Raw genomic sequence first — 25,863 nt, 5'->3', positions numbered from 1 at the left:
AAGAAGAGATATTTAAAATTAGAGGGAAAATAAAATATTTTTAGAAATGAGAAATAAAATGAAAGATGATTATTTGAAAAGTCTAATAAAATTGATTGATTGTTAGCTAATCTAATTGGCTAAAAAGAAGAGAATCCAGTCAATTAAATAGGAAATAAGCAAGGTGAAATCATAGCAAAATAAAAAGAAATAAAAGGAATATATGATATGCAGTTATATACTAACAAAACTGAAAGCACAAAAGAAATACATATTTTCAAAAATATAAAATATCCAAACTATCAGAACAACCAGAGATCTTAAATAACCTGATCTAACTGGAAAGGAACTACCAAAGGAAAAAACACCTGATCCTAAAGAATTCACAGGAGAATGTTACCAAATTCTTAGAAGAACCCTTAACTTACAAATTGTTATTGAGAAATAAAAAAGAAAGCACATTACTAGAATCATTTTATGGACAAATAAAAATCTTATCCTAATCTATCGGTTTGCTAATCTAAGTTCCTATTTTATGCTAAGACTGAGTTGTGGGAAGAGGGTTAGGATTATGTACCAACAAAATTTCTACAATATAACAATTTCTTAATATAAAAGTCATTCCTATTGCAATCAATATAACATTTAAATCTAAAGTAAAATTGAACTATCTTATGCCTTATATAATGCTAATTCCGATGTAACAATTCATAACATTTATAGGTATATATATATATATATATATAATCTTATTTATTCTGTTCCTATATTACCTCTCTAATTACAATATTCCCTTTTCCACCCTAAATTACTCTGTCCCTGTTTATTAATGGTCAATATTTTAACTCTCCTTTCCATCTATATTACTGGCTTAGATCATTATTATGCTATATATAAATATATACATGTCTGCTATTTGTATACATTTACATATATCACATGTTATTTAAATACACACACACACACATATATATACCTATAAATGTTATGAATTGTTATATATATCTTCAGGTATATATATCTTCAGATATATATATCAGGTTATAATATATCTTCAGGTAGTAGAGATTTATTTACAGACATACAATTCATGGGCTGTCCTTATTTACGGCACAGTCCCTAATGTCAATGTGAAATTTGTTTGTGTTCAAAATATGTCATGGTGGATGGATATTTATTCCAATGTATATGTGGATGTACTTCCCTAAATGGGAAGTTAATGTAATCGGCGATTAATCTTACATGACCAATTTTCCTGAAGTTCATTCCCTATAATGTCTTTGATTCAAAGTTCTTTCCAGTTGTCTGTGTATCTTCCATCCTTTGGTATTGCTTGAAGTTTGTCACAGGTCCGGGGTGCCTTCTCCTTTACAGGATACATACTTGCCTGTCATCTCACCTTGAAAGATGATCTCAGGTATATGGAACTACAGGATCATACGTGTGTGAAAGATTAACATGGGTGTGCATGTAAGAGTGAATATTTTGATGCATGTGAGTGAAACTTTATATAGGCTGTTTGTGCCATCCTCATGAATGCAAGTGAGTTTTTTTTTATCTAATGAATGTAGGTAACTTTCTTAATGTGTGATGATTGTAAGGGAGATTATTCTATTCCTATGTGGTTGATTGTAGAGGTTAACAATATTTTAGTCAAGACTTGAGATTGAAATTCATATAGAGGTTTAATAATTTCAAAGGATTCTAAATCCACCCAAATAAACTCCCAGGTTCCGCAAGGAACCGCTTCTCCTGTGTTTCACAGGCTACACTAATCCTCCCTGATCTAACTAACCCAAATTTATACTATCTGTCTTGGACATTATTCTATTTCAGTTTCACTGTCTCTGTTCTGTGTCTCTATTTCTTCTTGTACAATTTTGTTGGATTCATGAGCTCTATGTTTATTTATCAAGGGTTGTTCTTGGGCCACCGGTGTTTGAATGGATTTTGGGCTCCCATTAAATTGTCTTTCAGTGTGTTGTCATGGGCATAGTGATGTTTAACATGAAATGCATGAAACCAAGAATCTTTTCCCACTACTTTGAACAATGTAGGAGTGGTGAGAGCTACATAATATGGACCAATCCATCTGGGCTCTGTGGGTTTGTCTTTGGCAAAATTTTTTACATATACTTTGTCCCCTGGTCTTATGGTATGTAATGAGAAATCTAGTGGGACCCTTTGCACTAGTAGTCCCAGCCTTCTCAGTTCCTCCAGCCTATTTTGTATCTGTGTCAGATAGGTGTATAACTGGCATTCCCCTCCCAGCATGGAAAGATAAGATGATTTAGCGGTCATTCCTATCCATACTGGCTGTCCATACAACATCTCACATGGGGAAATATGTAAGTCTCCTCTAGGTTTCATCCTCAGATAGAACAGCACAAGTGGAAGAACCTCTGTCCATTTAAGATGAGTTTGGACACAGAGTTTGACTATCGTGGTTTTTAATTCCTTATTCATTCTTTCCACCTGTCCTGAACTTTCTGGTTTATATGCATTATGGAAATTACCCTTTATTCCCAGAGACTTATACACTTGTTGTAAAATGCTAGATGTAAAGTGACTTCCCCTGTCTGAGTCTATGGTGTTTGGAATGCTGTATCTAGGAACGACTTCTTTAAGCAATGTTTTCACTACCATGCCAGTGTTGTTTTTCTTTGATGGATATGCTTCTGTCCATCAAGTGAGTCTGTCCACTATAACTAAAACATATTTATATCCTCGGTCCCCAGGCATGTTAATAAAATCGATCTGTAGACACTGAAAAGGTATCTAAGCTAAGGGTCGTCCTCCCAATGCCTTGCATTTGAAATGACCTTGATTAAACTTTCTACAGATGAGACATGTCTGACACACTCTTATAGCAGTTATTGATATCCCTGGAGCTTCCCAAAACCGGCGGACCTCATCCAGCATGGATTGTACTCCATAATGACCTCTGGAGTGAATCACATTGCATAGATATTGGTACAGCCTTTTGGACAAGATGGGCTTCTCTCCTTGTGATAACCAGATTCCTCTGACTAATCTAGCTCTTAGATGTTCTTGCCATGACTGAATCTCCTCTTGGCAGTATGCTTGTTTGAGATCGTGCTTATCTACCAGAGAGAAATTCAGAACACAAATAGGACCAAATTTAGCCGGCGAATCTTGCCGTTATACGTGCCCTGTGATTTCCTAGGGATACCTTGTCCTTGCCAGAGGAGTGAGCCTTGCAATGGATCACTGCCAATTCCTTTGGCAAGTTCACTGCTTTTAAGAATTCATTTATGAGATTCTCATATGCTATCCTTTTTCCAGATGTTGTGACAAATCCCCTATTCTTCCAAGTTTGTCCTGTGGCAAATAAAAGGCCAAAGGCATAAGCTGAATCAGTATATATATTCACCCTTTTGCCTTTGGATTGCACCAGCACTTCTATGAGGGCTCTGAGCTCAGCTCCTTGAGCATTGACATGACTCGGTAACGATGCACGCCAGAGGGTCCTGTCCCTCGTCACAACTGCAGCCCCTGTGATTCTTTTGCCTTCAAAAACATATGAAGAACCATCTGAATATATCTGAAGGTCTGAATCATTGAGTGGTGTGTCCTTCAGATCTTCTCTGGTTCTATGTACTGTTTCTACAGTCTGTGTGCAATCATGTAGGGGCTTTTCTTCCAATGGTAGGTCAGGGATTAATGTGGCTGGATTCAATGGTGCACATCTATGTAAAAACAGATTGTCATTTGCCAACAAAATGATTTTGTACTGAGCCTTGCAGATATAAATGCATGCGTACTCTGGGATTTTAGCAATTTTTCTAGCTGGTGTGCAGAGTAAACATAGAGTTGCATCCCAGCACTAATTCATTAGCTTTTTTAACCATGAGGGCAGCAGCAGCAATGCTGAGCAGACAATGCACCAAACCTTTTGCCACTGGGTCCAAAATTGCACTGTAATATGCAATAAGTCTCAAAATCAATCCTAGATATTGGGCTAGAACTCCAAAAGCTATACCCTTAGCCTCATGGACATATAAATGAAAATCTTTTTCATAATTTAGAATGTCAAGGGCTGGAGCTGTTAGGATAGCTTGTTTTAAAGCAGACAGAGCATATAAATGTTCTTTTGTGACCTTCAATGGCTCCTCAACCTCATCTTTCATCAGATCTGTGGAAATATATGAATATCCAGAGATATAATGATGTGAGAACCCAGTAGTGCCCAGGAATACCCTAAGTTGTCTTTTTGTATGTGGAATACCTAGTTTCTGTATATCTTCTATTCTCAGGATAAAACCTAGGTACTCGACTTTTGGGAGAACCCATTGCAACTTTGTTTTTAAGACCTTATTTCCTCTTTTGTACAATTCTAGTAACAGCCTCTTTGAGTCTTCTAGGCATGTTTTTGCATCAGGGGATGCTAGAAGCAGATCATCCACATAATGCACTATCTTGCTGTGTTTGAATTTTATATTTTCCAGGTCTCTTTTCAGCAGCTGGCAGAAAATCGATGCACTCTCACAACAGACCTGCCCTAAACGAGTCCAGCAGAGCTTATTTTTCTTCCATGAGAATGCAAACATATTTTGACTATCGGGATGGAGAGAAACCGTAAAATATGCATTGCTTAAGTCAATTATGGTATACCATAATGAATTGCTAGGAATCTCAGAAATAATGTCATTAGAAGATGGTATAATGATATGGGTTTTCTTGATTATATTATTGATTGCTCTGAGACCCTGCACAAATTGCCAATTTACTGTACCATCAGAATTTGGCTTGCTCTTTTTAATAGCTAGTATTGGGCTATTATATTCTGACACTGTGTATCTCAATATGCCCTGCTCTAGCAAGCTGTTGATAATAGATGTTATGCCTTCTTCAGCTTCTCTGCTGAGCTTATACTGAGGGATCTTGGGAGGTATACAGTCTTTGACTTCTATCTTTACTGGTTGTACCGATTTAATCATTCCCACATCATTCTTATGTGCTGCCCATACACCCTGTGGAATGTCTACAGGAATGTCATAAAGAGAGGTAATAGCCTGCTGCTGATCAGTGGTCTCATCAAGCTGCCCCAAAAATAATAGAGGATAATGTTTCAGGGATTGTTTTGGTAAATGGAGGTAAATGTTCCCTGATTGCTCACATTGTAAAGTTGCCCCAATTTTACAAAGAAAATCACATCCCAAAAGATTGTCTGGACACCCTGATATTAGAAGGAATATATGATCAGTGGACAATGGACCTAGAGTTACCATCTTAGATTTCAATTGTAGGACTTGTTCTATGTGTCCCGTAGCACCTGCCACTGAAACCATACCCTCTATCGTGGTGTCCCCTGGGAATGACTTTAATATGGATTTGGCTGCCCCCATATCAATGAGAGTCTTGTAATTTTGATCTTCCACTTTGATCCATACATAGGGTTCTTGTATCTGGGCCTCATATTGCAAACTAGCTATTGTGTTGTTTGCATGCACAGGCTTCCCATTATCATCTTTACTTTCTTGCCCCAGGGGCAAACTTTCTTGTATCACTTTGGACCACTGCTGTCTGTGTGAGCTAACAGCTTGCTCAGAGGAAAGGTTTGTGTTTGTATTAATTTCAGTTCAAGAACTGCTTGGATGAGGTTTCTCTATCAAAGATTCTTCTGTTCCCACTCCCTTACATTGTTTTGCAGTCTCTGGTTCAGGGAATATACAGTCATTGGAAGTTTGATATTGATCTGTACTAAACCCATCCCCAGGACTAGTATCTTTAATTGTTATAGGATTTTGTGGGTAAAAATCTTTGGCTTTTGGAATTAAGTTAGTTCTCTCCTCATTTGTCTTTCTTTCCCCTCTTATATGCATAAATGTATCAGCTCCAAAGTCTCTTGTAACAATGTCTCATTTAGCTATCTTTTCAGAATGGTCTGGATACTTAAGTTGCTGTTTGAAAGATTTGTTAGCCCCATTTGATTTTCCACTGTCTAGATTCAATCTGCAAGCTAAAAAAGTTTCCAAAAAGGATTGAATCTGTTCCTTGCTTTTCTCCATGGAGTTTTGTGTACCCATGTATTGTGAACCATAAATGTCATGTTCCATGTCTGCTATTATCTGTGCAATTTCATTTTCCACCTCAATAATAGCTTTTTGTTTTGTACTTAAGTTGCTTCCCTTGGCATCTTGCCCAACTATCCGTTTCTCCACCACCAAAATTTAAAAATTTTCATTTTCCTTTTTACCATCTCCCTTTTTCCCCTTTATGCTCATGCCTTCATGTTTCCTCCCTGGGGTACCTTCCAAATTCATCTCTTTTTCACTAGATAATGCTAGAGCCTGGCATCATGCGGCATAATGCTTATTTCTTACTACAACTTCTGAATAACAAGGTTTTGCTCCAAAAGCTATTGCTGCTTCCATAGATTTCATGTCTGGAGTCTCCTGTTCTCTAAGTCTACAGTGAGAGCAACACTGCTTGCTATTAGAGACCTGTCTTCCATAGTTTTTGTTATTATTTACTTTTCCCTGATAATATACATTTTGAATATGCATTTTGACCTTTCCTATCTCTCTTATTTTGGCCCTGTTCATAGTGATGTTTCATCAGGCAGTTTCTTACTATATGTCCTTGATGAGAACACAAAAAGCAAGTCCTGGTATCTCTTTACACCCTCTATTTGCTTTGGGATGTCTGTCTATGTTGTGTGGTTCATCTGTTAAATGTCCTAATTGTAGCCAGGTTCTTAACCTCCTCTAATTCTTTCTGCCTTAATATTTCAGAGGTCTCTTGAAGCTTTTTCTTTTGATCATTCTTTTCTCTTTCTTGATGTACCTAGTTATCATGAAGATAGGTGATTGTATCTCTAAGTTCATTAAGTGAGATGGTGTCAAACTTAGGGCAATAGTTCCTGAACAAATCCCTCAAGTGCTTATCACAACCCTTGAGAAATTGTCTCCTCACATGTACTTCTGATTCTCTTGAATCAGGGCTAAAACCTAACTGTCCCTCAACTTTTTCGATAAGGTGATCAATAAATGTGCTTGCGTGTTCATTTTTTTCTTGGGATGATTTGTCAAATTTTCCCCATGCATTGGGTCTTTCTGACAATTGCTTCATTCCCTACAATAGAACCTCATGGCATTTTCTTAGATAAGCCATTGATCTTGGATTAGAAAAATCCAGATCCTCAAAAACTTCTGGCCAGCTCATGAGTGAGGAATCTTTTCTAGTTTGCTCAATAAAATTTTTATATTCCTGGGGCGTAAAAAGTTCAGATAAAAGAATTTCTACATCCTCAAAATTTGGTTCATAGAGGTGAAATGCTCTTTTCAGTTCTTTAATTGCAAGATGAGGCTCTAATAAAAATTTAGGCATATGTTTCTGTAAAGATTCTAAGTCATGGGTGGTGAATGACTTATGAACCTTTGCATGTAAAATGCCAAAGTTATCAGTAGCCTTAGCAATATCACACAAAGACATAATCTTTTGAGCCTTTGATGCATTTGCAAAATTGTTAGCAAATGCATTAATTGGTACCTTTATGCTATTGGCAAGGTCATTTCCCCCTACTGCACCTAATGGTGTCCCAGTATTAGTATTAGTAACTACATCGTCCTTATTAGTCTGTCTCATCACCTCCATAGTCTCCTTGTCGGTTCCCTTACCCATGCTTTGTTTTCTCTGCGTGTAATCCTGGTACATCTCAGTTATAAGAGGGATCTGACCAAACAATGTCTCTAATCTTTTATCAATGACTAGAGCATGTACAGTTTTCTTTGGGAAGATCAGGTTGGCACCACCTTTGATATTCTTTAAGATTTTAGTCACTACCATGAACACAAAATAGACTTGGGGTATGATTTGCCAGAGGTAATTTATATCTAGATAATTCATTGGCAGCTGTGTCCATCCCATAGTCACATTGGTTAATGTCCCCAGAACATTGTCTATCATCCCTGCCACTGTATTATAAATGATACAATAGCCCCAATAAATGGCAATTATTCCTAGCACAGTCAACTATAGTATTAGTTGTAACATGTTTCCCATTAGATCTTTTCTAGGCTCTAACTGTCAGGAGTTAACAGTTAGAAAATGGTTGTTGTCCCCACAAGCTTTGCTTCTAGCTAGATAGTACAGTTTCCCTTTAACAATAGACTCTCAGTTTTGTAACTGACCAGAGTGGCAGTTGGTAACTGACTAGTTCTCCCTCCCCTCCCCAACCAGGAATCAATATGTTTTTGATCCTGTGTGGAAACTGCTAGGCAGAGTCAGTGACAAAGGCTTCTCGCCTCAGGAGTTGTAATTGATAAACTTCACAACTGACAGTTGATGACAGTTGATGACAGTCACTAAAGTTTTGTTTTGTTTTAATAAATGGGGTCCTTATAAATCTGGGGTGCCAACTGTTTAAAAAGATAAAAAGGAAAGAAGAGAGAGGGAAGGGAATGTACCCCAAAAGGGAGGTTTGGACTTTTGGTATGAGAGAAAGAGAGGGAAAAAGGAGAACTCCCTTTTCCACAAAGCAGGGTTCTGGGGAGACAGCAAATGTAATGGGTTGGCTCAGAGATGCATTTCATCAATTTAGGCAAGTCTTTCTAGGTTTTTCTAAGAATATCCTTTCCTAATTTCTTATAGCACCCTATAGTATTCCATCATAATCCTATACCACAGATTGTTCAACCATTCCTCAGTTGATGAGCACCCCTTCAATTTCTAATTCCTTGATTCCACAAAAAGAACTGCTATAAATATTTTTATACATACAAGTCTTTTTCCTTTTTTATCTCTTTGGGTTACAAGTACCAAATACTAGTAGTATTGGTCAAAGGGTATGAAATTTTATAGCACTTTGATCATAGTACCAAATCACTCTCTAGAATGGTTTAATTAGTTCACATCTCCACCAGAGTGCATGTGTCTCAATTTCCCCACATAACCTCCAACATTTGTCTCCTTCCTTTTCTGTTACATTAGTCAATCTGATAGGTGTGGGGTGGTACCTTAGAGTTGTTTTTATTTGCATTTCTCTAATCAATAGTGATTAAGAGCATTTTTCACAAGATTATAGATAGCTTTGATTGCTTTATTTGAAAATTACCTATTTCTCTACCTTTGATTATTTATCAAAAGGGGAATGATCTGTACTAATAAATTTGACTCAGTTCACAACATATATATATATATTTGAAAAATGAGGCCTTTTAACAGAGAAAATTTCTGCAAAATTTTTTCACAATTATGATTACTATGTATTTCCTTCTGTCCTGTTTTCCTCTGTTTATCCCACTTTCTGTCTCCTTTCACAAGTGTTTTGCTTCTGACTACTATGTACCCCAATCTACTCTCCCTTCTCTCAGCACCGCTCCCCCTTCTTTTTATCCTCTTCCCCTCCTACTTTCCTGAAGGGTAAGATAGATTTCTAGACCCAACTGAGAGAGTAAGATATATCCTCATTGAGTCAATTCCAATGAGAATAAGGTTCAAGCTCTCTCCCCTTCTACCTCCCCCTCCACTGTAAAAGCTCTTTTCCATGTTAAAAGAAGTAAAAATATAAACATATATAAAGTAAAACATAAAAATGTGACATAATTTACCACATTCTACCTCTCCCCTCCTCTACCAATGCATTCCTCTTTCTTACTCTTTACTTTTATTTTTTAGGTATTTTCTATATTCAACTCACACCCTTAGCTTCTATGTGGATTCCTTTTTTTTTTTTAATTCTGTCTTAGTATCTTAGTATCTAAGACAGAAGAGCAGTAAGGGCTAGGCAGTAGGAGTTAAGTGACTTGCCTAGGACCACACAACTAGGAAGTATAGGAGGTCATATTTGTACTCAAGTCCTCCCAACTCCAGGCCTGGCGCACTTAATCCACTGTGCTACCTAGATGCCCCTAAATTCTTCTTCAAATTGGTCTAATAATGATAAAGTCCTTAAGGGTTACAAGTATCATCTTCCCATGTAGAAATATAAACAATTTAACCTCATTGAATCCCTAATAATTTTTCCCCTTTTTACCTTTTTTATGCTTCTCCTGAATTTTGTATTTGAAAATCATATTTTCTGTTCAGCTCTGGTTTTTTCATCATGAATATTTGAAAGTCTTCTATTCATTGAATATTCATTGAATATCCATTTCCCTCTCTCCTCTTAAAGGCTTATACTTAGTTTTGTTGGGTAGGTGAGTCTCAGTTGTAATCCTAACTCCTTTGCCTTCTCAGTATCAATTCCAAGCCATCTAATTCTTTAATGTAGAATCTGCTAAATCTAATGTTATCCTGCCTGTGGCTCCATGATGTTTGAATTGTTTCTTTCTGGCTGCGTGCAGTATTTTTCTTCTTGCTCTAGGAGCTCTGAAATTTGGCTATAATAATTCTGGGAGTTTTCCTTTTAGAATCTGTTTTAGGATATGAGCACTTTTCCTTTATAATATCTTGAAAGAGATATCTAGGCTCCTTTTCTGATCATGGCTTTCAAGTAGTCAAATCTTATATTATCTATTCTCAATCTATTTTCCAGGTCATTTGTTTTTTTTCTAATGAAATATTTCACATTTTCTTCCATTTTTTTCATTCCTTTGACTTTGTTTCTTTTTTTTTTATTTAAAAGACCTTTACCTTCTATCTTAGAATTGATATTAAGTGTCAATTCCAAGACAGATTAGTAGCAAGGACTAAGCAATGGGGGTTAAGTGACTTGTCCAGGGTCACATAGTTAGGAAGTAACTGAAGCCACATCTGAACCCAAGATTTCCCATCTTCAGGTATGGTTCTGTATCCATTGAGCCACCCAGATGCCCCTTGTTTTATTGTTTCTTAATGTCTCATGGAGTCATTAGTTTTCACTTATCTAATCCCAATTTTAAAGACTTTGTTATCATTTTGATATTTTTGTTTTTATTTTGATATGTTTTGTTTGTATTTTGATCTTCCCTGTTACCATAGTAACTTTATATAGTCAGGTTCATTTTTAGTTGCTTCCTCATTTTTCCAGCCTATCTCTTCATTTTTAACTTTTTTTTTTACCCTTACCATCCATCTTAGAATCAATATTGTGTATTGGCTCCAAGGCAGAAGAATGGTAAGGGCTAGGCAATGGGGGTCAAGTGACTTGCTCAGGGTCACATAGCTAGGAAGTGACTGAGGTCATATTTGAACCTAGGACCTCCTGTCTCTAGGCCTGGCTTTCAATCCACTAAGCTAACCAGCTCCCCTTCTTCACTTTTAAGTTTTAAAAACGGTTAAATTAGGCTCTGCTCTTTGGTTGGAAAGGGCATTGTCCCAAGGGGGCATCTGGGTAGCTCTGGATTGAGAGCCACTGAGATGGGAGGAAAGGGCATTGTCCCAAACTAAAGGTTTTTTATGATGCAATTTTCAGAGCTACTTCTGAGAGTCTGTAACTTTTCAATTCCTCCAAGGTAGTATAATCTAAAGAGAGGCCCTCTTTATTCCTACCTGTGCTCTGATCTGTAAGTGGGGGCAAACACTCTTTTCCACCCTGGAATTGTAAACAGGGTCACTGCTTCCCTGTAACTTAATGCTCTAATGTGCTAGTGTTTCTCCTCATCCTGATATTGTGACTCAGGACTACAACACAGATCCTCAGAGTCAATGCAACAGAATCCTTCAAATAGTGCCAACAAAGCAACCCATGTAGTCTCTTCGACACCTTTACCATCTGTGGTCTAAGAATTCAGAAGCTGTTGCTGCTGCTACTGGCTAGATGAGAGTCCTGAGGGTGGCCTGCAATGGACTGAGTCCACTTTCATCCCAATGTGACAGTCCTTTCCTGCTAATCTTCTAAGTTATTTTGGGTAGGAAAATTGTTTCAGATCATCCTTTTGTAAGATCTGTCACTACAGGATTCATTTAGGTGTTATTTTAAAGTCGTTTGGAAGGGAATTGAGGAAAGTCATATGAGCTTCTGCTTTTTCCTCTGCCATCTATACAAATATAGTCTTTAAAAATATATATATTTTGAACTCACCCATAAACCATAAGTGGATAGTAGAGTTAAAAACCAGAATTCTACTCTATGTTGTTTACAAGAAACACATTTGAGGCAGGATGACAGACAAAGTAGAGGTAAGAGACTGGAGCCAAATTTATTGTGCATCACTTAAAGTAAAAAAAGCAGGAGCAGCAACCCTGATCTCAGACAAAGCTATAGCAAAAATAGATCTGATTAAAAGAGATAAGGAAGGAAATGACATCTTTCTTAAAGGTACTACAGACAATGAAGTAATATCAATATTGTGTGAAGTAAAATACCTCCATCCTGTGGAACAGTGAGTGTCACAGAGTAAAGTGTTATAAGCTGGCATCAGTGTCAGCATGAGTGATGATGTGGCATGACAGCAAGGGTGTCCCTAGTGAATGTGGGAGATTCAATGAAAGGTTGCCATGGAAGGGCAGACGGCATGACATTTTAAAGCCAGTAGCCAAGTAGAGGGTTCTTAAACCCAAGCGGGAAGTTTTCTCTCTCTCTCTGTCTCTCTTATTTTCCTTACCTGCACTGACATGGGTGCTGGATTTTTGACTCTTTATGGCAAGTCAAGCTTCTGAGGCTGCAAGGCCTTACCAAGCTAAATGTGGAAGTCCAACAATGAGGGAGCAGCTAGGTGACTCAATGGATTGAGACCCAGGAGATACAGGAGGTTCTGGGTTCAAATTTGACCTTAGACACTTCCTAGCTATGTAACCTTGGGCAAATCACTTGACCCCCATTGCCTAGCCCTTACCATTCTAATGCTTTGGAACTAATGCACAGCCTTAATTCTTAGGCAAAAGATAAGGGTGTTTTTTTTAAATGTCAAACAGGGATTGAGTAGATTGAGAGTCAGGCCTAGAGAGAAGAGGTCCTAGGTTCAAATCTGGCCTCAGACACTGCCTTGCTGTGTGACCCTGGGCAAGTCACTTAACCCCCATTGCCTAGCCCTTACTGCTCTTCTGTCTTAGAACCAATACATAGTATTGATTCTAATGTATAAGGGTTTAAAAAAAAAACAAAAAGAAAACATCAAATGGAAGATTTTATATTTGATCCTAGAGGTAAAACAGTCACTGGTGAGTTATATTGGTGGGTTTTATTGGTGATATGATCAATTCTGCAGTTCAGGAAGATGTTTGACTACTAAGTAGGGGATGGATTAGAGTAGGTACTGGAGGTAGAAAGACACAGAAGGCTATTGCAATAATCCAGGTGTTAGGTAATAGTAATTATGGAAAGGTAAAGGACTGCTTTGCTTCAGTGAGAACCCAGTTGAAATTATGTAACATAAATTTGTAGTGCACCCAGTCAGCACCATGTCATGATTTTTTCAATCAATACATGAGCAGAAGTGAAGGCAGCAGATGGTGGGAATAATTCAAGACTGAGGATTGGGAGGGCAAAACTAATGAAAAGGACATGAGGGCCTAAAAAAAAGGTCAGTATAGATTTGTAGTAGTGTGAATTTCAAAACTATTCCACCCTAATCATTCCACCTTAAACCATTCTTTAGAAGATCTGATTTAGGTGGAATAGTTTTGAAATTCACAGTAGTTCAGGAAGGGTACTAAGATGGGAAGTGAGGAAGAATATAGCTAACTGTAGGGGGATGGCCTGAAAAAAACAAAACTGAGGTGTTGAGAGATTACAGATCCCAGGAGAATAAAAACAGGGTTATGAGATGCAAGAGAGTTATGAGGTTAACAAAAGATTATCAGAAAAAGGAACTTCAGAATTCATAAATATGGAAGTGGTGTACTTGGTGAGTGATACAAAGAGCAAGAGTATAATTATCCCTATGTCTAGCTAAAGAGGAGTGAGACATGAGAAATGAGTAAATTGAGTAACTGGGATGTTCGTGTTTGAAAGAATATTATTAATAAATATGTCGAAGTCCCCCAGTGTGAAGGTAGAAGTTGAGAGAAAGACATGAGCCAGGCACTTAACTTGTTGACAATGGGAGGAGAGTATTCTATTAGTTAGTAAACAACAGCCACCAGAATCCTAACCAGATGATAAATATGGAACCCCAAAGAAAGAAAGGATACTGTGCAATAGTAGTAAAGGGAGAACCTGGAAGTAGCAAGGAGTGGCAAGAAGTATTCCAAATCCCTCTCCCTCTCTAGACCAATGTGTCCTGAAGGTAGGTGAAAGTAGAACCAATACTGGAAAGGGTAGCCAAGGAAGTTCTTACCAGGAATGAACCAGGTCTCAGTGAGTACAAGAAGATGGAGGATATAAAAAAAGGAAAAGGTTTAAAATGAAAGCTAGTTTCTGGCCTGTGGTGTTTTACAATCTAGGTAGAAACAATAGCTAAATGACACAGAGGATAAAGTGCTGGACCTGGAGTTGGAAAGACTCATCCTGAGTTCAAATCTGTACTCTCTTATCTTCCATGTGACCCTGTTTGCTTCCAGACTTCATCTGTAAAAGGAGCTAGAGAAAGAATGGCAAACTACTCCAGTATCTCTGCCAGGAAAACCCCAAATTAAGGTCATTTAGTCAGAAGTGACTGAAAAACGGCTAAGCAAATAACCTTTGTGTGTACGCATGTACACACATGGAGACATATGTAGATATACATGTAGAATTGATACAAGATGCCTGATCCATAGTTAACAAATTAGCTTTCATGTTAAGGCTTTTCCAGTTAGCAGGTCAGGAGGTAGTTGATGATATGAGTGTGGCTCAGGTCACTAGCAGGGCTCTCCATCTCTAGCTGGGAGTCATCTGCATAAAGATGATAAAAAAAAGCCATGTGAGCTGATGAAGTGACAGAGAAAGAGCCAAGAAAGAAGAGAACCCAGGGCAGAGCCTGGAGAGTCACTTACAGCTGAGGGTGATATGGAGAAAGATCCAGGAAAGGAAACCAAGAAGAAGCAGTCAGACAGGTAGGAGGCCAGCAGAGGCACAGAGGCAGAAGATATAGAGAAGACAGACACAGAGAAAAAAAACAAGAGAGGAGAGAAACACAGAGGGAGGAGACAGACACAGAGGAGGAAGGAGCCATAGAGGAGACAAACGGAGAAAAAACAGGAGACACACACAGAGGAGACATGGAGGAGAGAGACCCGAAAAAGAGGCAAGTCCACAGAGAGAGAAAGGTTCCCATTAAGATTGAGGGGAGGCTGTCCAGAAGAGCCTGGCCAGCAGCATCCAAAGCCGCAGAGATCAAGAAGTGTGAGGAGAGGGAGCAGACGTCCACCTCTGTCCTTGGGAGGCTTTGAGAAATTTCGGTTTGGCTGAGGGGGTATGAGAATGAATAACAGTTCAAATGAAGTGAATTGAAAGGAAGGGAACTGAAGAATGAAGCACATGGAGGCCGCTTCCGAGGGCCGCAGGGTGGTCTGGGTGGGCTTCCGGGAAAAGGTGGCTCGGGGAACCAACACTAGCCTGTTTTCCTTATTGGCTATGGGATCCTTAACCCTTCAAAGACCTCTCTAGCTACGCTCTATCGGCTGGGACCAATGGGACGGGACTTCCCCTCCTCGCTCCTCCCTCCCTTTCCGAAGGCCCCTCCCTTCTTTCCCTCCTCTCCCCTCTCCCCTCCCACCCTTGGCCAGTCTGTGGCCTGGACTTTATGTCCCACGGCAGCCACCGTAGTAGGCGTTGGTGCTTCTTTAGGACTGGGGGACGGCGTGCATGAAGGCGGGCTAGAGTGAAGTGAGGTAGGGACTGGTCCAGGCTCGCGAGGGTGGGCGGGGCCTTGAGGGAGAGGTCAAAGGGCAGTAAATAGTGGTGATGTCAGGCGGGCAAGATGGCGGAAGGGTGAGAATCCCCATCCCGGCACCGGGGCCCTGGGGCGGGCGGGAGCCCAGGAGGAGGGTAGTGTATGGAGGCCGGAGGGGGCCAGTCCGTGGTTTCTGGCGGCGAGACAGGGCCGGGTGAAGGGCACCCGGAGGAAGGGGAAGGATAGGGCTTTGAGGGGGGAAGTCTGAACCGGGTTTAACTCCCCCTTCCCTTTTTCTGCCCCGCCCACCCCAGGTCCCGGCTGTATTTCCCCCGATTTGGGGGTGTTCACATCCCTGCCCCTCTACGGGTCTGCCCCCCAAAATACTCCCATATTTCTCTCCCAGTACTCCTGACACCCTCAATCCAGGAAATATTCGTCCCGCAGTATTCCTGCCTTCCAAAAGCCAGTATTCCTGTGCTCTCCAATTCCAGGGAATTCCTACCCTCAAATATTCTCGTATTCCAGAGCCCATTTCCCAAATCCATGGAATGTCCGCCCTCTGGCATCTTCCTCCTAATTCTATGGAATGATTGCCCTCCCCCCATTTCTAGTCTCTTTAACAAGTTTGTGGAATATCCCCTCCCAAGTATTCCTATCTATCCCTCACCAAGACCCATGGAATGTTCATCCTTCCATGTGTCTATTCCTCTCTTCCTACACTGTGCCTCTTTCCCAAGCATAGCATATGGAATGTTCCCCTCCTTCGTGTTCTTGTTCTCCCCCCAGTGACTGTTCACAAGAGCATTTACACATATACCCTTAACAGTTCCAGACTCCTCGTCTCCCACCCCAGCAATTCCCCACACACACACTCCGGTTCCTGTGTGTACACCTCTCCACTCCCAGCCCCCCTCAACCTCTCCTTTCCCCCTACAAACATGCACCCCAGGCCCAGGAATGATTTCCAGGCACCCAGCACCCACAAGTAGCTCTGCACAAGACCACTGTCTGAACCTTCTGGAAACTGCTTCTGTGCTCTTGGAGTTTGTGGGTGGGGCAAGAATTTACTTCCCAAACTTCCTGTTTCCATCTGATATGCTTGTTTCCTCCACAGGGAGGATGGAGGTTGGTGGAGAAGCTGGCTTCAACAGAGCTACCAGGTTGTCAAAGAGAAGGTAAAAAGGGGCCAGGGCTCCTCACCCTTTCTAATCTGTAAGAGCTGAGGGACTTTGGAGTCTCCCTTCCTTGCTGAAAGAGGATTCTAGCCTATTTGCCTGACTTTTGTAGCTGATATTTATCCACTATTTTGAAACTAAATTCTTGATTGATTCTCACAACAATCCTGTCAGGCAGCATAAGTATCACTAGCCCATTTTACAGAAGAGGAAGGAGTATGAAAATGGAAGTGATAAGAATGGTAAATGGCAGGCCTTTTATGATTATGCCATAGCAGTAATTAGGTATATGAGTGTGGTCAAGTAATTTCCCTTTTCTGGGCCTCAGTTTCCTCTTCTGTAAAATAAGAGGGTAGATTAGGTAATCGATAAGATACTTTAAGTTCTGATATGGTATAAGTCCGCAAACTAAGAAGGGCCCAGTGTGCTAAGCTCTGGGGGACACAAAGATCAATGATAGCCATTACCCTAAAAAAGTTGGAGAAACAGCATAAAAGTATACAGCAGTGTGTGCCCAGGACCAGATTTACAGCAGGCAAGATAGTAAATACTACAAGAGGAAAAGATGACTAAGGGCTAGGGCTATCAACAGAGGCCTTTTGGAGGAGGTGAAACTTGAGCTTCGCTTTGAACATTGGGTGGGCTTCAGATTGGGAGAGAGAAATAAGACCATTCTATGTAGGGACATATCATGAGCTAAGGTAAAAAAGCAGGAATGATCCTGGCATATTCCTGGAGCAGTCCATGGGCCAGTCTTTCTGGAGTGGTGCATTTGTATAAGAGAGTAGTGAGGAGCAAAAGTTGATAAGTAGAATTAATTATAGGATTTAGAGTTGGGATTAGACCTTGTAAGTCATCTAGTCTACCTTGTCATTTTACAGAAATTTAAGGAAGGGAAGAGAGTTGCCCAAAGTCATGAAATAGCAGAATTGAGTTTTGAAGTAGGTACTCAGACCCAAGATCCAGCTGCAGACTAGCACTGAGGTAACTGAGTGGATAGAGTATTGGGCCTGGAGTGAGGAAGACCTGACCTCAGACACTTAACTAGCCAAGGGATCCTAGGCAAGTCACTTAAAGCCTCATGTTCCTCAATCTAAAATGGGGGTTATATTATCTACATTCCAGGATTGTGGTGAGGATCAAATGAGATCATATTTGTAAAGCGCTTAGCACAGCCCCTTACACATAGTAGGAACTTGTTTCCTTCCTATTTCTACTTCATAGCACTGCCATGTTATTCCCATGATGCCAAGTGGTCCAGTAATATGTATACTAATGCCATTCTAATATAATTTGTCAAAACTAACTTCTGAGTTGATGATGAAATTAATTACTGTTTACCTAGGCAGAAGACAGGTAAAACCAGTTTTGTTTCTCCAGAACAGGCTTTACCTCCCAGGAGCTTGTAAGCTTTTTTGACTAAGCCTTGGAAGTATTTGTGAATAGTAAAGTAACCTTTGGCACTGTTCCAGGCATAGTCCCTGATCCTGTCCCAAGCTATTCCTTTTGCTCTGGAGGAATGAATGATATGATTTCACTTCTAATTGGGCTTTTATAGTGCTTCCTTCATATTTAAGGGCATTTCCTGGAAATTGAATGTGAAGTACTGTAGTTCATTCATCCAGCAGCAGGCTAGGGCTTCCTGTGGGGATAGCACTGTTGGGTTGGTTATTTTTGTCTGTAACTGTCCATCGCCCTCTGTCCTGAATACTAAGGGGAGAGCAGAGGAAAGAGAAGACCTTTCCCTCTACCCTTAGGGAACTCCCAATTTGAGGGGGGAGACCCTAGGTCCATTTGGAAAGACAGAGAGGTAAGAGATCCTAGAATACTCAATGAGGATAGATTTGGATGAGAAGATCATCAGGGTCCTTCTGGTCTGTTAAGCAAATTAAATTATTTTCTCCAATTACATATATAATTCCAGAGGGAATGATGTAATAAAGGAAGTAAGTAGAACTTGTTAGGATTAATCCTAAAAGGCTTCATGGAAGTAGAATATATGGAGCCTGGTTTGAAAGAAGAAGCAAGTATGTGGAAACAGTGAAGGGCGAGCAGGGAAGTAAAAGAATGAAACATGACTGAAGGGAATCAGGATGCTTAGCTTTGTGTGATGGCTCTGTGACTTCCAACAAGTTACTTCCTTTAACGAGCCTGTACTCTTGCTTTTTACAAATGAGGATAATCTTTGTCCTACCTGCATCACAGCATTTACTAAAGTTTTCTAGTGGATCTGATCTTATCAGTATGGATATTCCCTCCAGTGATACAAACCCCAGCCTATCCATGTTTGCCCTTCCTATAGGACCTTTATCCATATCCAATAATAGCAGGACAACTTTTAAGAATCAGAATAAAATTGCATGTGAAAAATCAGACAGCAAAAAAATAAGCAAGGTAATAATATTATTTTGGGGTAACTTAGGTGGTACAGTGGATAGAGCACCTAGCCTGGAGTCAGGAAAACCTAGGTTCAAATCTGACCTTAGACAGTAACTGTGTGACCCTAGGCAAGTCACTTAACCCTGTTTGCCTGTTTCCTCATCTTTAAAATGATCTGGAGAAGGAAATGGCAAACCATTTCAGTATCTTTGCTAAAAGAACTCCAAATAGGGTCATCAGGACTCAGACATGACTGAAATGACTGAATAATAATATTGACATTATTTTATCATGGTCACTAATTTGATTAGAGCATTGTTTCCAGGATAGGGTGTTGGAAGACGGAGAGGCCTGGAATTCTTGGTTGTAGGATGAGGATTTTGATACAAGCCTAGAATTATATAATCTGAAAAAAATCAATGGGTCTGACATCTAACTTCTAGATTGATTCTTTTTTAACTTGGTCTAATGAGTGAATTCAGTATTCAGATGCAACAGGGGCTGGATTGTGGCTATTCGGGCCACACACACAAGTGATGGGGTGAAGAGACAGGATTGAGGAGAAAGGGAGAGAAAAATGGAGGAAGAGACCCAATGAGCATAAGTGGTCTAGAGATCAACACTTGTTTTCCCACTCCCCACAGTCCACAGAAGCACTGGAATTCATGAAACGGGACCTAACTGAATTTAGCCAGGTGGTACAACATGACACAGCATGTACCATTGCAGCCACTGCCAGTGTGGTCAAGGAAAAGCTGACTGTGAGTATTTCCTTTGTGGGTAGAATCAAGTGCCTATCTCCTACTCACTCTTCCAGCTTTAGGCAACTGACCCCTAGGGCCAGGTTGAATTCACCTGAGACCTCATCGGCTTATTTGTTTCCTTTAAGCCATTTACTTCTCATTCTACTTCACTATGACCTTATGCCCTGACTGCTCATGTTAGCCCCTTGGGCCATGTATCCTTTCTCTTGGAATTCCTTGTTCTTGTTATTGATAACATATTATGTATTTGTTTTTAACTAGAATTTCTAGGTTTCAGTATTTCATGGAGGAAGACAGTTGGGAGGCCTGGGAATATATTCTTTCTCCTCCCACCCCTCACCTCAAGCCACTATGACCACTGTTGACCCAATTTGCTTTGAAGTTAAACCAGTTGCTTGTGTTTGACTAGTTGGTAACTCCTGCACAAACCCCTTGCCCAACTCTTGAGCCATGCTTATCCTGTCCCTTATTCTCTTGTGCCCAATTCTTTCCAGGCTTCACAGCCCAAGACAGGAGAGGAGGATAGGTAATTAGTTCTGAATTGGGATCCAGTACTCTCACTCTTTCTGTGTCTCCCACACATCCATTTGCAATGTGAGTTTAAAAATGCCTCTTCCCTGCTGAATTCTGCAGACTGAAGGTTCATCTGGAGCAACAGAAAAGATGAAGAAGGGGCTCTCTGACTTCCTTGGGGTGATCTCAGACACATTTGCCCCTTCCCCCGACAAAACCATTGATTGTGATGTCATCACCTTGATGGGCACACCATCAGGAACTACCGAACTTTATGATAGTGCCAAGGTATGTATCGGGTATGCCCTGGGGCTGGGCTCTAGGGAAAGAGATGCAGGAGAAACAAATGACTTGTGTCCCTTAAATACCCGTAGAAGATGGGGACAAAATGGGAGGGAGCCCACCCTATTGGATCTCTTTTTTTTTTTTTTAACCCTTCCCTTTTGGAGTCAATACTGTGTATTGGTTCCAAGGCAGAAGAGCAATAAGGGCTAGGCAATGGGGGTTAAGTGACTTGCCCAGGGTCACACAGCTGGGAAGTGTCTGAGGCCAGATTTGAACCCAGGACCTCCCATCTCTAGGCCTGCTCTCAATCCACTGGACCACCAAACTGCCCCCAGGGAGCTCTTTCTGATAGGGATACTCCAGTTCTCATTTAAGATTTATAAAGTGTTCTCACAACAACCGTTAGAGGCATTCAGGGAGTAAAAGAACTATCCCCAATGAAGAAACTGCATTTCCCAGAGGTTAAATGACTTATCCAAGATGAGTTGTTCCTGATCTAAGGGAGTTCTGATGCAATGGAGAAACAAACTATACCCTGGGAAAGACTTCAGTGATAGTAATCATTGTTGACATTTGTGTCACACTTGGGTTTACAAACCATTTTATATGAGTTATCTTGTTGAATCCTGAGAGCACCAGTGGGAGGGAGGTCCTCCTGTCTTAGTGGATAGCGATGGCTCAGGTGTCGGGCCTCCCTCCATCAAGGAGGACCACAACTTGTCCTGAGTATTTGTCCTTTGTGACCTCCTGTGGATCTTCCTCAGAGAGCACACCCAACATGCTGAGGGCCCTTCTCTCAGCCAGAGGTTGGCAAACCACAACTAGCTGAATATGACCCATGAAATAAGAATAGGATTTTTTTTACAAGTTTAAATTAGGCAAAACCATTTTTAGCTCCCTGACTGCATAGAAACAGGCAGTAGGCTGCCACATTTGGCTGTTAAGTATAGCTTACTAACTACTCTGCTCGATCTTACTGATAAGGAAACTGAGTTTCAGAGAAGTAAAATGAGTTCTCTAAAGCTACATAGCCAGGCATTCAGACGCACATAACCCACTTTCTCTTTCCTTCATCCTCCATAGTCATCCCTCTGTTAGCAACCCTTAAGACCTCTTCTCTAGGCTATTGTAATTACGTGCTAACTAGTGTTCCTGCTACTAGTCTTTTCCAGGCTGTCCCTCACATACAGTTCAAGTCATTTCCCTAAAACACTAATCCCATTTCCTACCCCCCAAAATCCAAAATCCTTATCCTTCAAGACCTTCCATTATTTAGTCCCATTCTCCTTATCCAACCCTATCTCATTTCCCAAAAGAACCAAACCAGTCTTTTGTCCTTAGTGTCCTGTCTCAATTCTTAGCTTTGGTGCAAGTTATCTTGCCATGGCATACCCTGTCTCACTTCCTTGCCACCTCTGTGCTTAAAATTAAAAGCTGGCCTAGCATTCAGAGTCCAGTCTAAGGCTTACCTCTTCCAAAATGTGACTTCCAGAGTCCTCATTAACCCTTCTGTTTTCTGACTCCTGTCTCCACTGTTGATGGCTCTGAAAGCTGTCTTGTGTGATTATTCAGCAGTTTCAGTCATTCTTATCCTGACCCAACAAGACCATAAACTCTGAGAGGCAGAAACTGTGCTCTGCCAAGAACCAGCATATTATAGAAAAAACTTGGGAATCAGGAGACTTGGCTTCTATCCTGGATCTACTTCTTTCTGCCAGTGTTGGGCAAGTGATTCTTCTCTGGACCTTTGTTTTTTCCACTGTAAAATGAGATGTTTAGTGTTCCTGTGCCTTAGATTCAGTGTTTCTGTTCTATGTTTCTGTCACCCAGATACCCCTACAATAGAAGGCCCTCAGTAGAAAGGGCTGAGAGAGCAGCTAAATGTAGCTTGGGGAATTGGTTAGTTTTTCATTTTCATACTAATAATAAAGAACAATTAAATAGACGTAGTTTGGCAATGTATGTTTTTCCTTATTATTAGTGCATTTCATAGAAATGTTTAAAACTGGAAGGAACCTTAGAAGTGATCAAATCCAAACCCCTCATTTTACAAGTGACTGAGGCAAACAGAGGTTAAGTGATTTGCCCAAGTTCACATGGCTAGTAAATATCTGATTCAGTATTTGAATTCAGGTCTTTCTGAATCCTAGTTCTGTGTCACATATAGCTTTTTAGAACAAAATATTTTCTTAAAACACTGGTCTTGACTTCAATGGCTCATTCCCTAAAAGATAAAAATCCAAACCCTTTATCCTGGCATTCAATTTAGTTTCTAAGGACATACTGTCTGTGCTGGGATAGATAGTCTGGTGGCATGGCAGGTCCAGAACTTCCTCTAGACTAAACCAAATTAAGAACAATGGCCCTAACTATGCTGGGTATGTTTCTACCCCCTAATCAATGTAGTAATAGGCAGTGACTGGAGGATATAGCTAGTGGGACCAATCTCTAAGGCTCAAATACATAAAAATCAGTCCTTAGATATCTTCTTGTCTCCAGCTTAAGCTCTGTGAGGTTCAGTTTCCTCATTTGTTACTTAGGGATAATCAGATATGTCTCATCTGAAGGCTATATTTATTTCAAGGCTTTATTATTTCATGGTATGAAATCTCCTGATAATAGAGCACAAAGACTTGACACCTTTGGCAAGGGTCTTCCTGAATCTCTGGGGCTGAAAATTCAGTCCTGTTAACCAGCGTTCTACAACTTCATCAAAGTTTTATTTGATGATTAACAGTGCCCAGGACCAGGCCATTTCCTAGGGGCTTCAAGCCTCTTAGGCCAGCAAGAAGCATGATAGCCCTGGGGGTGGGAAGGCAATTAGGAGTTGGTGCCATATGCACTTGGATGATGGTCTGGGCTCAGGAGGGTTTTGTTTGAGTAGCAGCTTGGTCAGGAGCCCCTCAGGTGGGCTATGCCTCTACTTGTGTTAGATCCTGAGCAGCCTTCAGAGTCATTCAAGACCATTATCAGGGCAGTTCTCAGTTGTGCTGCCTATCACAGATTACCTAAGTGCTTCCCCACAACAGCCTTGTTTGATGAGCAGTGAGAGCACAATTGTTCCCATCCACATTTTACAGGTAAGGAAGCTGAGGCTCTGAGAGGAAAAGCAGTTTACTCAAAGTGGCAACACTAAGGCCTAGCCCCCAGGATAAATGGGTGGATCTACTCCTCATTCTACAGCCCTATACACTGACCTAGGACCTCCCTTGGGAACCAGGAAAGCCTGCCAGAACTTTACCAAAGAATGAGATATATACTTCATGAATGATGGACTGCCAGAGGAATCAGGGAGAAGATAGCCCAGTGAGGGGGGAATACTTCCTCCACAGTCTGGCCCCAGGGACAAAGGGAGGGATGGGCCCACTCCCCTCAGAGGCCTCTCTCATTCTCTGTTCTTCTTTGTGTCTCATGCCAGGCTCGCCTGTACAGCCTACAGTCAGACCCTGCAACATACTGCAATGAGCCCGATGGTAAGTGGACAAGGAGGCCCTAGGGCCCTGTGCCCTAGACAGGGATGGAAGAGCCAGAAGTACTGAATGGGACTGACTTCTGTTGGTTACTCATTGTCCCTATACTCATAGTGGTGACCATCTCTGCTACTGCCAGAGCTCTGCCCACTTCCCCTGAAAAAGCTCTCCACTAGAGTCATAGAATCATCAGCCATATGGGACCCAGAAGCAGTGGAGCATGGTGAAGAAAGGCACAAATTTGAGTTGGAATCCCTGTTTGGCCTTTTCCTATCCCTGTGACCTTTGACCCTTAACTTCTCTGGGACTTGATTTCCTCATTTTTAAAAGAAGGGAATTGAACTAGATGGCTTCTCTAGGGCTTCAAGTTCCTATGACCCTAGAGGTGATGTAGGAAAATCCCCTAATTTTATAAAGAAGGGAATTGAGAACTGATCAGCTCCATTAAAGCACACCTCCTTCAGGAAATTTAAATTTCCTTCTCTTCCTATTTTACCTCTATCCTCACAACCAACAAAAGACTTTTATTATGCATCTAATCATATGTAATACCTATTTTTACTAATCTACTAAAGAGAGAGGACCTTTAGTAAAATATAAGTTCTAGTTGTGTTTTCTCTAAACTTGTATCTCCCCCAAATCTTGGCACAGTTTTCTATACCCAGAAGGCCATAATTATGTTCATCACATTGAGGTGTGTCATCCTGTACTGTCTATCTGTCTCTTTGTAGGACCTCCAGAGCTGTTTGACTCTTGGTTAGCACAGTTCCACTTGGAGGAAAAGAAAGAAGAGATCTCCAGTCTGCTTATCAGCAGCCCCTCCATCCGGGCCCTCTACACCAAGATGGTAAGGAGTCCTTTGGGGTAGGACTGAGCATGGTTGGCCCCACATGGGGGCTCTTTAGCAGTCACTAACACAGCTAGCTGAGTCAGGGAACCAGGGAGAATAGTCATTGTGAGCAAGACCCATTCTCTTGCCTTTCATCTATTTAACGAACATTTCTTCAGCATCTGTGTACAGAGGCTACTTCTAGGTGCTGGGGAATCATGAAATACGGACCAGATATATAGAACTGTTCCTCATAGAACCCACGATCTAGTTTGGGGACCTATAATTCACAGCATTAGGTGAGTACATTAAGGAGAATAAAACAAAATCAGAGATAGGCAGTGGAGAGAGAAGATCCAGGAAAGCTTCATGGAGAAGGCAACATTTAAAATTTTGGCATTTAGAAGGTTAGGAGAAAGTTGTCCAGACAAGTAGGAAGCAGAAGAACAAAGACTACAGTACAGGAGTAAACTGTTTAGGATGAAATTTTCTCATCTAAAGAGGCTCAAAAAAGTTAATATAATAGAGGGGAGGATGAAGGTGGTGATGAGCCGTACTTAAACCTTACTCTCATTGGAATTAGCTAAAAGAGGGAGTAACAACCATTCTCATTGGGGTATAGAGTCCTTTCTTATCCTATAGAGAAATAGAGAGAGGGAATAAGAGGGAGAAGTAGGGGGAATTGGAGGAATGATTAAAAACAAAACACTTAGAAGGAGGGAAAGAGTGAAAGGGGAGAAAAAATGCAGGATAAAAAGGGGAAAATAATATGAAGAGGAATACAGAGATAATAATCATAACTATGAATGAAAATTGGATGAACTC

At 40.6% G+C, this 25,863-nt stretch overlaps 1 protein-coding gene across 6 annotated transcripts in view; it reads left to right on the top strand.

Moving 5' to 3' along the window:
- Positions 1–25,863, top strand: part of BSDC1 (BSD domain containing 1) — a 66,223-nt gene that overhangs the window by 25,752 nt on the left and 14,608 nt on the right. For 2 of the 6 annotated variants that reach the window (XM_016422525.2, XM_007492887.3), the window contains exons 2-6: positions 16,738–16,798; positions 19,822–19,938; positions 20,575–20,742; positions 24,158–24,212; positions 24,941–25,056. In XM_016422525.2, coding sequence (XP_016278011.2) covers positions 19,843–19,938; positions 20,575–20,742; positions 24,158–24,212; positions 24,941–25,056 — 435 coding nt within the window. In that variant the 5' untranslated portion in view covers positions 16,738–16,798; positions 19,822–19,842. Of the gene's footprint in view, positions 1–4,461; positions 4,609–14,626; positions 15,033–15,662; positions 15,719–16,737; positions 16,799–19,821; positions 19,939–20,574; positions 20,743–24,157; positions 24,213–24,940; positions 25,057–25,863 lie in introns of those variants that run through there. The other 4 variants (XM_007492888.3, XM_007492885.3, XM_007492886.3 and 1 more) reach the window with 4 other exon arrangements.

Source organism: Monodelphis domestica, chromosome 4 (genome assembly GCF_027887165.1).
Source record: "Monodelphis domestica isolate mMonDom1 chromosome 4, mMonDom1.pri, whole genome shotgun sequence".
In the NCBI taxonomy this organism is placed as follows: domain Eukaryota; kingdom Metazoa; phylum Chordata; class Mammalia; order Didelphimorphia; family Didelphidae; genus Monodelphis; species Monodelphis domestica.
This window is presented reverse-complemented; position numbering and strand designations above follow the sequence as displayed.